At 37.4% G+C, this 13,650-nt stretch overlaps 1 protein-coding gene across 4 annotated transcripts; it reads left to right on the top strand.

Annotated features, from left to right (window-relative positions):
• Nucleotides 1-3,419: 3,419 nt before the first annotated feature.
• Nucleotides 3,420-9,836, top strand: LOC112277924 (pre-mRNA-processing factor 39-1). Of its 4 annotated transcripts, none has more exons than XM_024510812.3 (14): nucleotides 3,420-3,937; nucleotides 4,283-4,380; nucleotides 4,698-4,927; nucleotides 5,696-5,863; nucleotides 6,127-6,508; nucleotides 6,668-6,811; nucleotides 7,043-7,195; nucleotides 7,381-7,497; nucleotides 7,632-7,712; nucleotides 8,035-8,190; nucleotides 8,438-8,776; nucleotides 8,943-9,050; nucleotides 9,204-9,273; nucleotides 9,397-9,836. In XM_024510812.3, exons 1-13 carry the CDS (start codon nucleotides 3,727-3,729, stop codon nucleotides 9,234-9,236), a joined length of 2,220 nt encoding a protein of 739 aa, XP_024366580.1. In that variant the 5' UTR covers nucleotides 3,420-3,726; the 3' UTR covers nucleotides 9,237-9,273; nucleotides 9,397-9,836. The 4 variants fall into 4 exon arrangements, with proteins under 4 accessions (XP_024366580.1, XP_024366571.1, XP_024366561.1 ...); XM_024510803.3 differs by having other exon boundaries at nucleotides 9,201-9,273; XM_024510793.3 differs by having other exon boundaries at nucleotides 8,940-9,050.
• The last annotated feature ends 3,814 nt before the right edge of the window (nucleotides 9,837-13,650 follow it).

Genomic DNA, 13,650 nt, shown 5'->3' with positions numbered 1-13,650 from the left:
CATGGTTTTGTACTGTTCCTGCCAGATGGTCTTGTTAGTCGGATCTGTGAGCCACTCTTACCACGTAGTTCCCAAAGTTTTTTCTGTGAAGAAATGCAGAATTTTGAGTCGACCCTGCAACATCGATTACAGCCCACATACTATTATCTCCTCCACCTTTTTAACGTTGTTGTTTGATTTGTACAAACCTGGGAGGATCATTCCTTATTCTTCTGAGCATTCTTCCTGAACTGCTGAAGCTCTTTGGTTCAGTTCAAATTCATAGCATCACGAACTGGTCCCACTTAATGACATCTAAAGAATGAATCATAGTACAGCATTTTTCCACTAAAAAGGTCGAGAAAAAGTATAGTCCTCCATTGATTTCCTGCATATTTTTTAACACGTATATTCAAATGTATATAATGGATCATTAGCAAGACTAATATTTTAATATTTAGTTCAGAAATAAATAAACTCCTTAACGTATTTCAGATATAAAAATAAAAATAAAAATAAACTTTTATTTTATTAACTATGTTACTTTGTTATTGAATGTCATCATTAGATAAAAATATACACAAAGTAACATAGATAAAAATATTATCATTGGTATAAATGAATATAAAAAGTTGCATGTCATGAAACTGGACTTAAATACACAGAAAGCCTTGAGATGGATTAAAAAAATTAAATGCCATAATTTCCCTCTCTGCCTTTCTAAACTGATATTACTAAATGTCTTAGCATTTGATTATTTATGGTAAAATAATACAGAAAATAACAAAAAAAAAAAAAAAAAAAAAAAAAAAAAAACCTTTCTTTATTTTAAAGGATGAATCTTGTCATCAATACCTTTTGTTATACTCTGCGTGATTTGAATACTACGCCTTAGAATCTCACTATAATCCATATTTCTTCTTAGAATGGCTTCATCAAAAGTAAATTCTCATTTCCACATGGGACAGTTTGAAACGTGTCATTTCAAGTTTTAAAGGTCATGAGGTCTTTGGGCATACCATTTTTGCCCAGCAATGTTTAGATTTTACTTTAATTTGTGAACAAAACTTAATGAATGAAGTGCATCATATAAAATAATTCATCACTTCATATGAAAATTTTATACCTTTTGAAAATACATGAGTAAAATAATATTTGTTATTTTGAAATTTTGAAAAATCTCAACCATAATGTTAGAGATCCATGAAGTTTCATGTCTGATATATAATATACTTAAAATCATTTATAATTATCAATGTTAATAATATATAATTAGATAGAATACTTTTTTTGGCGATTGTTTCCTAAACAAGGTGAACATTAGGGGATTCAAACATGGCCTTTTTGTGTGATATCTACTCGTCATGAGATCTCAAAGTATCCCACGATATTTTGAAACATCACTTGATACTTCACCAAATCACCCACCTGTTGAGGTGGGTGATTTTGAAATATCTAAAGTGGGTCACGTCGCTTGCCCTAGCTCCCTTTCCTTTTAACTCCATACCACACTGCCCAACACCATGTCATAGTTTTAGGAAAAAGTTTGAACAGTGATATTTTAGATTGGATATTTTGAGTGATCCTGGAAATACCAATTGTTGAATCCCAATTATTTGGTTTTGCAAAAGTGCCATCTTAATACCCTCTATTGTTGATGACATGATCATGCATGTTTAGAATTTGCCCCATTTTGTGGGGAGTCATTATTCATCTGGTAATTGCATGTTCAGAATTGGTCTGTGCTGTAAGCTAATCATCAATTCTAATTACCAGTTTCTAGAACAAGGCATTCTGACATATTATTTCACTTTAAAACAATTAATGATATCTTAATGATAAAAATATATATATATATAAAAAGGAAAACAACTCAAAATTTACACAAATGTCTCCTCCACACACAAATCACAAGCACATGCTGAAATCACAATTGAGCAAAATTTCCTTGTGGGTACATCAAGATACCTAGTTCTTTTTGAAGGAAGTAGTAGATTGGTAGTTTAGTGGATAATCCAAAAAATAACAGGAGATTGAGGTGAGATTTGGATAGAGCCCCTCAAATCTGAAGTGCTGTATTTGGACATGGTGATCTTCAGACAACCTAAACATGTTTCAATCCTTTCAGACCCTCATTTTTCAGTATGTTTAGTAGTTTTGTTTTTCATTATGCATCCAAGCACCCTACCAGCTTACTTCTTTTACGCTTCAATCTCTGCATCAAATTTTACAGGCAGGTCCAAGAACTTGTCTAAAGTATTAAGAGTTTAATATACAACAATGTTCCAAGTGTAAGTGGTAAAATTTGGAATTTCTTTATACAATAGTCTGACCTCACAGGCCATACTTTGAAACAACGACAATTACTTGGGTTTACTGTGTGCAAACATGTTTTGATTGCCTTAATGAGGTTCATTTTTATCTTGCAAAACACAATTTCAAATGACAAGTCTTGGAACCCATTCTTCTTTTCTCTTTCTTCCATTGACACAAATAATCTTGACCAAATACCAATAACAACAAATGCAAAGTCTAGCAAAGGAATGAAACATAAGAAAACTTGAAGGAGTAGTCACCAGCTAACACCCAATGGTTATCAATCCTCCACAAACCCCATTGTAATTAGGGATATTTAAATTAGAGGTTACTAAAGTACATTATGCTGTTTTATGACTTTTTTATGTCATTTATTTATTTCTTGATGTGAACTTATACCAGTGACTTTGATGCCACAATCGCTTATTTCAGTGGTAGCAAGGATTGTTGTCATTACTTGCCGCTCACTACCATAATGAGTCACGATAATGAATGACAATGCACACAATATAACCAAAAACACAAATATATCCCAATTAAAATCACAAAATAATTTAATCATTCAAAATACACACATACATACGTACATGCAAGAAAACAAAATTTAACAATCAAATTAGGGCTTACAAATAGAAAAAAACACGTTTTATTCTGTTCGTAACATCCAAAATTTATACTAGTATTAGCATAAATATTAAACATAAAAGCTCAATAACAGTTGCAGTACATAAATTCAATTTTGTATATCGACAATCTATTTTTCTGGTATGAAAATCAATATTGAGCATGACTACCCTTCTATTACATTTTACCCATGAATCAAGGATCCCTTTGTAAGCAAGAGATAAAAAGCTGAAACTAACTACATTTGTTCAAGAAAAGAAAAAGAGAAGAAAAAGTCACTAAAAAAGTGAATCTACATTTTACAAAAGAAACGAAAGGCGAGGGAAATTTTCGAACGGGCAGGTGAGAGAGAGGAAACCCCACATCGGGACCCGGGCAGATTCAAAAAGCGGGCCGGGTGCGAAAGCCTTGGATTCTCCGTGGTGCCTTTTTCTCCCCTATCGCGAAACCTAAAGTTGCCGCGACGGCCTCACTCCTACTTACGTGCCATCTCCCTCACACCATCTCCCCCTCCCCCCGTATTTTTAAAACCCTCGCCTCTTCACCCTCTTCCTCTTTGTTGACTGACTCACTGACTTGTGAGCGTGGCGGCGTTGCTGCGGTGGTGATGCGTCGCGGTTTGAGCATACAGACGAGGACGAGAGTGTGAGCCTGTGTATCTTTTGTTTTATTTGTTTTTTCGGTTTATTTTGCTCTAGAGCGGTTTTTAACTACAGGCTTTGAGGGGAAGCGACGTGCGTGCGTGCTGTCAATCGGGAGTGTCTGTGAGGGAGTAGAGAAGGAGAGAACAGCAGAAGGGAGGTGAGAATGGGAGACCAGGTGGAGATGGGAGACGCCGTGTCAGCCGCCCCTGTGGATGAGTTGATGCACGGAGCCGCCGCTGCGGGTGGTGGTTCGAATGATGCGTTTGCTGCGGTCGAGGGCAATGGCAATGGCAATGGCCATGTCTCGGAAGCGATGGAGGGACAGGTGCAGGAGCAGGCCGCGGAGGAGCAGCCGCCTGTGGTGGATCTCGAAGGTACTGACTCGGCGTAGTTTTTTTTTTTTTTTTTTTTTTTTTTTTTTTTTTTTTTTTTTTTTTTGTTGATGGTTTTTGAATTCGGTTTCTATGGCTAGGTGGATAGTGCGTGTCTGAATGGTTGATTCCTTTTTTTTTGGTGAAGCACTAGTCGGAGCACTCAGGCGGTGATTGTGAGACTTTAGCTTGGGTGATGTAGCTGGATAGTTTGTCCCTGGATTTGTCGATGCCTTTAAATGTGTCTGCTAGTTTAGTTCCACCTGGATAGTGTCCAATGCGATTTTATTTTCCCGAGTTGAAATGGCTTTGAAGAGTACCGACGTCGAAGTGGGACAACATTTGCAGCACTTACTCCTGAGGAAGAGCGTTTGTGGAACGTTGTCAAAGAGGATGCCGCGGACTTCAATTCATGGACTTCGCTGATTCAAGAAGCGGAGAAGTTGGTAAGTTCACACTGACCTATATTGCGCATTACATATGCTCCTTAACCTACACGAGGAAAAACTAGAACATTCGTTTACTTGCAATATACTCCCCACTACAACTTCAGTACTTTCATTATGGTGTGTCTTATTGATGAGAAGACGCGTCTCCCTGTACTCGATGCTGATGTAAAGAAAATCCATCATGTAGGTAAGGTTTGCTTATTTTAAATCAGCACGTGGCGACAGAACCGCATGGGGATTTTCGATAGTTTCAACACTCTTTGTGGCTATGATGTCAGCTGAGCGCCTAATATGTCCGGCTCTCGATGTTGCAGGAGGTTCTCTCTAAAGTCGAAAAAACGTACGATGCATTTTTAGCAGAGTTTCCTCTTTGCTACGGTTATTGGAAGAAATATGCTGATCATGAGTTGAAGTTGGGCTCTTCGGAGAAAGTTGTGGACGTCTACGAGCGAGCTGTGAAGGCAGTGACCTATTCCGTGGACATGTGGATGAACTACTGCACGTATGCAATGGAGAAATTTGAAGACCCGGAAGCCATTCGTGGGTATGTTCGAAGGCTCTAATCAGCCACACAGTGTTTTGATTCACGCTCTCACGCAGGCCATCCTTTATTCCGGATGTCTTGTCTGTTACAACTTCCAATGAATGAACGAAATGATGTGTGTTGTGTCTTCTGACCCGTGCCTGGTCTTGCTGCAGCTTTTCATCCTGCACTTCTTTTGCCATCTCTTCAATGAGATGGTTTCATGTTGGCGGAGCATTCAGTTTCCACTTCGTAGGATGACACATCGTAAACTGAAACCCGTACGCTTTTTGTGTAGAAGAAAATCACATATATTCTCGATTGTTAACGTCAGTGTGATTTTCACTCGGTTCGCTTTAATGATGCTCTTACTGCGTTCCAAAAAACATAGACATAAAGCAAATGAATGTGCTTCTATGTGTTGTGACATTGTATCATCCCTCACTTCTTGACATTTGTTGAGGGCACCGTGCCATGTGCGTATGCACTTATCTTACGTCCAAAACGCTGCTGTGGAAGAGTACGAGTCCAATGTGAGGGCAAAGAGAGGGCTTCTGATTGCCCCTACATGTCCGGACGTAGTGTGGTTGAGCAGGAAGGTAAATGCATAGCATTTGTACTTCTATTTGGAAGTCTGAAAAGCAAGTTTCACTGAAAGTTCTTACTTGGCAACTCGGCCATTTTCCTGCTGTGACGGCCTAATCTTAATCAAAGTAAGTCAGTTTGAAAGGGTAGAGGGGGGTGGATTTCTCATTTCAAGGGCTATAAGACTGTTGTGCTTTTTTTCAGGTTGTTCGAGCGAGGAATATCGTTTGTGGGTACAGACTATCTTTCGCACCTTCTCTGGGATAAATACTTGGAGTTTGAGCACATGCGCTCTGAATGGAGTCGCGTCGCACAAATCTATACCCGAATCTTGCAAGTTCCTCTTCAGCAACTAGATCGATACCATGCAAGGTTGTTACACTATGACTGTCATGTAGCTTCTGCTCTGCGTATGTTCTTTGGATGATTTTACCAAATTACGATGAATTGTGCACTGTTTACAAGATAAATGTCAAGGAGTGCATTCCGGATGGCTGGGAAATGCTAGGGTGCGTTTTTATTTTTTATCTTTTTATTTCCTCGTTTTCCTCTATCCTTTTTCCTTCTCACATCTTATTTCTTTCAACTTTTGATAGATCTGTCTCCAATGCCGATACTTCATTTTGTTGTTACAGTTTTAGGCACTTCGCGTATAGCCATCCTTTGACCGAATTGATGACGGATGAGGAGTCCGAGGCATCTAAGGCAGCTGCAGCACCGAAAGATTCTCCTCCGGGTGATCAGGAGATCACCACCGTACCTGAGACTGATGGTGTCACTGAGCCTGCTAAACCAGCGGAGGTAACACTAGAACCTTCAGGAACAGAGGATCTCGAGAAATACGTTGCGGTGCGAGAAGAATTTTACAAGACTTCGAAAGAGTGGGATGCCAAGATAAGAGACTTTGAAATTGCGATCCGCAGGCCTTACTTTCACGTCAGACCACTGGACGATGCACAGCTTGGGAATTGGCACAAATATCTAGATTTTATCGAGAAGGAAGGGGGAATTGAGAAGGTGAGCTCTAGTGCAGTATCTCTACTAACGATGTTGCTGTAGCCTCCTCATTGAGGTTGTACTGCTCAATAGTTTTCCAGTATATCTTTTACGCTTGTAAGAAATTCAGGTGGTTATCATAAGATATCTAAGCGAATTGACGTTTGTTTGGGTGTCCAGACTATCAAGTTGTATGAACGTTGCTTAATTGCGTGTGCAAACTACTCAGAGTACTGGGTTCGCTATGTCCATCGTATGGATGAGGAAGGGAAAATAGAGAGTGCTCTTGATGCTCTTCACCGTGCTTCTTCGACTTTTGTGAAGGTTTTGACATAGCAGAATCTTTTTGGCAACATGTTGTTTATCTACTTGCACAGATCGCTATTTATCTAATTTAATTTTCAAACTATATGATCTTTTTTACCATTTTATTTGAACGTTGCGGAGCATCTTTTAGAAAGATTCCCTCATATCATTTACGTGAGTTCTTGTGGTTTTGTACTTCGTTATGTTCTAGACCTGGCTCTTACTTTGGATAGTGTTGTTTGGATGCAGCGACGCCCAGAAATCCACCTTTTCGCAGCAAGATACCAAGAACAACTTGCTGATATAAAGGGTGCACGTGCCTCATACGAGGTTCTGAGCAACAGTCTTGCACCGGGTCTTCTGGAGGCCATTGTGAAGCATGCCAATTTCGAGAAACGTCAGGTTTTAATCTTCGATCACCGAGAAAATTCTTTTTATTCTGCATACTCTTGAATATTTAACCTTTTACAGTTATGTCTGCGGTTACTTGATTAGTGAGGTAATGTCGATTTTGCCGTACAACTGTTTAGCCATGGTTATACTTCAAATCTTTGGATGCCGTTCCTGAAAGCTTGGAGTATATGCAGGGTAATGGAGATACTGCTTGCTCTCTTTTCGAGTCTGCTCTAGAGCTGGGGAAAATTAAAGAGGATTCTCGGGCTCGTGCAGTTTTGTATATTCAGTACGCTCGGTTTCTTGACCAGGTTGGTTGTAATTTATGTATGTCCGATCGGAGTTTTGGTTGATAACTCTGTAACTTGTTGCGATTCATGAATTATCAAGGTGTTCTTCGAAGTACGTTACCAACTTTTGATTGACTGGTTGTCTGCTTCTGAAGGTGTTAAAAAGTCCAGAGAAAGCCCGAAAAGTGTACAGTACAGCTTTGGATAGTCTTCCATCTTCCAAGACTTTGTTGGAGGTATTAGCATCATCCTATCAACTCATAAATGTATACATAGTGCTTGATCCTCTTGTTTTTATTTATCTTGTTGTTTTATTCTCTTTCCTTGTCATGAGTATGTAGAATGTGTACGTTATCGGAAGGTATGAGCTTGTAAAGAATGACGTCTTTTCTTAGTGAAATAATCGTGTCAGTCCGGCATGCTTTCTAGCTTTTTGCATGAAGTCATTTCATGCCCCTTTGGTTCCATGGTGCGCATTCAGTGGAGGCTTTTGAAGGTTGTGATTTCTCTCAGTGAGTTAACGTGTTATCCTCTTGATCTCTTTCCACATTCTCACAGGCTGTGACCAATTTTGAGGCTTCTCATCATCCTGGAATATCTGAAGTTGAGTACGTCAATTCTTTGGTGGACAAAGCAATTGCCCCTTCTAAAATAGAAGGATCTTCTGTTCTGTCGGCAGCCGACAGAGAAGAACTGTCAATCATTCGCCTTGAGGTAGTTATTCAGTTGTACGGTCTAGTACTTCTGCAAATCTTCTCTTAACTGCTGTCGTTTTTGTTGGATTAGAGTTTGTCCTGGAGCACTCTCGCTGAGACTTTTAGTTTTTGCTCGCAGAATTGCTCATCTGTGTCATGATGATAATCTTCTACAAATCTGACAATGCACACATTGGTGTGGGGTAACGACAAACATTGTCTTTGTGGAAAGTTTTCAAATCTGATTTCCGGATTTGACTGTGCAGTTTGTTGATAGTTTCGGCTCTGTTGAAGATGTCAAGAAATCGGAGGCACGGCATGTGGAATATTTTCCTCCTCCTAAAAGTACCGTAGAATCCAAGAAGCGACCTTCTTTAGATAATTCTGTGCCCGATCGTGCGAAGGTTCACAAGCCTTACGTTGGAGCAACAGCTACAGCACCAGTTACAGGACCCCCGGCTTACAGCGGGCAAACTCAGTGGAATACATTCGCACCCCAAGCTGGGTATGCCCAGCAATCCCAGGGGTGGCAACAACCTCCTATTCAGCAACCCACCCCACCTGTACAGTCACAGCAGTGGAATCAAGGCTATGCTGCTCACCAGGTTATCTCACTATCTCATGAACTAGATATACTGGGTGCTGGGCCCTTTCTCAAGGTTTTCCTGAGAATGAATCAGATCTTATAAATTTCATGGAATTCTATTTACGAAATAATATTCTATTATCATGCTGCTTTTTTGATTCATCTATTTTTGATATCCGTAGCAGGGTGGATATGCGGGATATGGAGGCTACACTTCATATGGACCTCCTCAGCAGCAAGCACCTGTGCCTCAACAACCCCCATATGGTGGTTACGGGCAAGGATATCCCCAGGTATGAAGTCGTAAATAGATGGAAATATCAAGATTGCTTTACTTGTCTTGCATGTGAGTGCTTTATATGTTTGCTTTGTGGAGGTCCCTCCGTGTATTGAGTTATCTCTGTTGATTGAGTGTCTTTCTGGTATGATTGATGGATTGTCAGCAGGAGGTGAACGGTTGGAGCTCAGGAGGATGGTGAGCGTGATTATAGCGTCATTACAGGCATTTCGCACACGGTATGAACCTTTCTAATTTTGTAATGATGGTCCTTATTCGGTTATCCATGCATTCAGCGAGGTAGAATGATTGATATTGCATCTTGTTTCAAGGATTTTTCATTTTTGTTATTCTTCTTTCAGGATTCAATTCAACATCATCCTCAACCCCAAGCTTAAGACCCAGCATGAAGAGGCCTTTGACTTTTCCAACGGCTCCTCGACCACTGCCAACGGCTTCAGGCTACATGGGCAATTGTTACTGCCCATCGCCAGAGCGAAGTTCTTTTCTATAATGGAATGCCTTGGTGTTTTTTTGCTTAAAGGCTGGCATTCATTTGCTGTATGAGGAAAAACCTCATGTTTCGGGCCTTCAGTTGGAGAAAGCTAGTAGATTGGACAGGGAACTGTAGTTACCACAGTTTTTTGAACGAACAAGCTATGTCTTGGGTTTGTTTTCATTGCATGATTCGTTCAGGATATTTACCACTTTGCTGGAAATGAACTATTTTAGATGATAATTTCATTGTCTGGATTTTGTTTAATGAGTGGTGATGTAAGTAAAATACATTGTCATCCAACTACACACAGCTTATAGCATGCTTTCAACCCTCTTCTGATGAATTTCTGTATAGTTGACTCAGTTCTCAACTGGTTTTGCATTTTCAGCCAACTATACCTTCTGCATGTAGTTTAGCAAAGTTTCTCTTAAGTACTTCACTCTTCTTGTATGCAGAAAGGAGTAACACATTCTCACAGTAACACATTATCTCATAGTCGAATGCTGGACATGTAGTCAGATAAATTGGTAGTGTCATGAATCGTAAAACATGACCTTTTGAGATCTCTCTTAAATTGAGGATGTAATATCTTTTTCTTCTACTAGTGTGCAGAAAGACGGAATTATTTCCACTGATATAAACAACCATGTGTTTCGTGAGATTAAAATGTCATCTAGCAACAAAACCTGCAAAAGAATTAAGTCATCTGAGTTAATCAGAACAATCAGAGGTGTATCTCAAAAACATGTAACTGTGAGTTTAAAACTTGGCACAACTCAAATCTTGTGTCCAATTTGGTTGTACAATATGTTAACAAATTCTTGCATTCAAACAACATCCAATATAATCATGAGTATTCTTGGGAAATAAAAATCAATCCACCTAAATCTTAAATTGGTCCACAACGTGACTTTTGTTGGTTTCTCCACACATTACTTTTGCTTTGTTTGTTTTTGTTCTTTTCCATCTTCAATTGTGCAATAATTTTTTCAAGCCTCTTAATCATTTTGCATAAGTTGATTGCATTCTAGATGATTATTGATGAGGCTTATGTTATTTCAAACTGTGAAAGTCCCTAATATATTGATACTTCAAATTAAGCAACATATTAGTTTGGCCACAATTGCTCCAAGGCTCTTTTTTACCAACCCCACTTCATTTGCAATAGAGGGTTTTTTTAGCCAAGTGATATGTCTAATAATTGACCATTGGCAACTTGAATCTATTTGTCTTGTACGTACAATCAAATACAAGTGTATATGGATATTTCTCTACTTAATGCAACATGGATAGACATAATATAAATTCATCATCTTATTGGAAGTATTGTACTAATATCCAAAACAATTTCCACTTTTGTGAAGAATATCTATGAGAGAAAGAAGTGGAGATTGATCTTACAACCCACCTTTGCAAAAATGCATTTGTTTGTTATAGATTCCATACAAATTAGTTAAGCATATATAACTATGTTGATTGTATACAAGTTGATATTTTCTATTTGTAATGCAATCAATACTTATTTTGAAGCTACTCCTAAATGAAGCATTTGCTTAAGAAACACACACTTGATAGCTTAAATTTGAGAAGCAATTGGATTATTGTTGATGATGGTCATTTGTGATTAAATTCATTGTTGCAAACTAAAATATGCCACCAATAGATTGTCTTTACCTATCTGTCAAAGAGCTCAATTAAGAAGTTGCTTGAATGCATATGTTTTGATACCATACTATGCCATTGGCCTCCTATTTGTTTTGAGGATTCATACTATGTAACACAATTATACTTAAACATGACTTTTGTAGCAACTAAGCATTGCTTCATGAATGCATATCCTTTGCTTATTTAAAATAATTAATTGGCTTGAAAGCTTCTTCTAATGATTCATAGGATTGTTTTGGAAGAGGTAGCATTATTCATAATAAAGAACTAATAATATTTTAAATTAGTAGAGAAAAAAAATTATTGGTTGCAATGTTAAAAGAACACCAAAAGTTAATAAATAGCTTAAGGTAGAAAAGGAAAAAAAGGCTAGGACAAATGTGAAGTGAGGCATGACTAACTTCCACAATATGAATAATTAGACCAAAATACATTTATAAACAGGGAAAAAAGATACAAGAAGGCAATGAAAGTTATAGCAAAAGTGCAATGAGACAAGTACAATCATGTTGTAGGTTGATTTAAAATTTGAATGGATCAATTTAATATTTTCTTTATTCTTTGATCTAATAGTAATTTATGTTGCTATAATTTGTATAATTCAAAATATTATATAAATAAGAATCAATTTTTTAATGATTATAGTAAATAAAATTATAGTTAAGCTATAACCTTGGATGTTTTATTGAATTCCATATAAATTCTCACATATAGCAAAATTCAAACAACAACATTAATTAGAAAAAATTATTCATTTTTTCTTGAAAGTCAATGTAGTGGAAATATTTTATACTAATGGAGGAAACTAATCAATTGTTATAGGACAAAAAATAAGTTTATGTAACTTGTAAATACATAATATTAAATAATATCACTACTATCAAAGGTTTTGAAATGAATTTTGTGTAAAGTATATAAATAAAATTTGCATCAAAATGTGTTTTTTTATTACACAAAGGTTTTGCTTTACATCAAATAATCTTCTAAAAGTGTCTTTACATCCACAAAAATTTCTTTGACTAGAACACACTTTAATTTATCTTTGGAGTTGTACATTCTTACTTGAATACTTTACTCATTTCAATTTAATAAAGATGTTTATAAGCTTTCATGGAAGATTAATAAGTAATGTCAATAATATTCTAACAACTTCCAAAAAATATTTTAAACAATTTTCATCATATAAAACCTTAATCTTTTCTTCTTATGTACCATGATGTATCTAAAGTTGTTTGATACATTCAATTTGAATAAGATACTCTTTGAAACAACAAAAAAACTAAAACCAAACATTAAAATCAACAAAACTATTTCAACCCAAATGATATGTGCTAATTGAGAACTATGCAATACATGTGCTACTCAAAATTATGAAGGAACTCCTCTTAATTTTCCTTTTGAACTTAGCAAAATCCAACTCTAAACTATTTTTTTTCCTCAATGATTGAGAATAAAATCCAATAAAATACTGCTTTTATACTATTATATAAAATAGCTTGTGTATAAGATAAAGAGACAAAAATGCAATCTAATTGGCTGTACAGAGAGAGAACTTTGAGGACTTGGGTAATGCAAAATGGTTAGGGCAATGTGTAATTCCAATAACCCAGTTATAAAGATCCCAACGGCTTCTTCACTCGCAACACTGATATTTTGGTGCATTTGCTCCGATCGGGTTTTCTTAAGGCGGGTGAGGGGCATGTGAATAGCAGTTGCGCTGCATGGTTTGTCGCCTGGTGACGATTCAGTGGTGGGTTGGAGGCAGATTGCTCTATAGCAATGGGAGGAGACGAGCTATATTTCGAAACACAATGAAACCATAAATTTTAAAACCTGCAACTGTACTCTGTTATGCTCTGTACTGTACGCAGAAGAGCTTCATGTGCCACATCTGTTTCTCACTAGTGGTACGCTTCATTACTTTGATTTTTGATTTCGAGGGATGTAGGTTATAGGGTTATTTAACATAAATATGTTGAATAACAGATCAAGGCACCATCTGATGGAACTACCTCTCAGTCTCTACTTACATTTTTTTGACATAAAACTCATCACCAGGATAAGTCTCGACACACATAAGTGTTTCAGTGTTTTGTTATCACTACATTATTTTGTGATGAGGTTGGAATGATTTGTGCAGCTATATATCGAGCATTTGCAAGAGAAAGAGTGGTCTATTCTGGGTTTTTCTCTTTATCTTTCTATTGATGGAACGTGTCTCCCATAGTCACAGCTTTTACCTATGAAGAACTTCACATCCAGCATCGAAGTGTGGACTATAAAGTTGGGGATATTACACGAATTATGATGAAACTGAAGCTTTCATCTGCTTAGACCTCTGCTGCAAGTGGGTCCAAAGGGAAGGTGCGGCAGAAAGAAGTGCCTCCAACTCTTGACAAAGATGTGGTTGAGCCTACTGGAAGAGCGTATGCTAATGAATTCGACAGATTAC

The sequence above is a fragment of the Physcomitrium patens genome, chromosome 2, assembly GCF_059467195.1.
Source record: "Physcomitrium patens ecotype Gransden chromosome 2, ASM5946719v1, whole genome shotgun sequence".
Taxonomy (NCBI): domain Eukaryota; kingdom Viridiplantae; phylum Streptophyta; class Bryopsida; order Funariales; family Funariaceae; genus Physcomitrium; species Physcomitrium patens.
Note: the sequence above shows the minus strand (reverse complement) of the source record. Positions and strands in the feature narration are given on the sequence as shown.

Excerpts from the sequence above, each read along its gene's own strand:
- LOC112277924 (XM_024510784.3), top strand. The coding sequence starts at position 3,727 with ATGGGAGACCAGGTGGAGATGGGAGACGCCGTGTCAGCCGCCCCTGTG. Across the intron at positions 7,498-7,631 it reads ACGCTCGGTTTCTTGACCAG|GTGTTAAAAAGTCCAGAGAA; the intron begins GTTGGTTGTAAT and ends CTGCTTCTGAAG. Across the intron at positions 7,713-8,034 it reads CTTCCAAGACTTTGTTGGAG|GCTGTGACCAATTTTGAGGC; the intron begins GTATTAGCATCA and ends ACATTCTCACAG.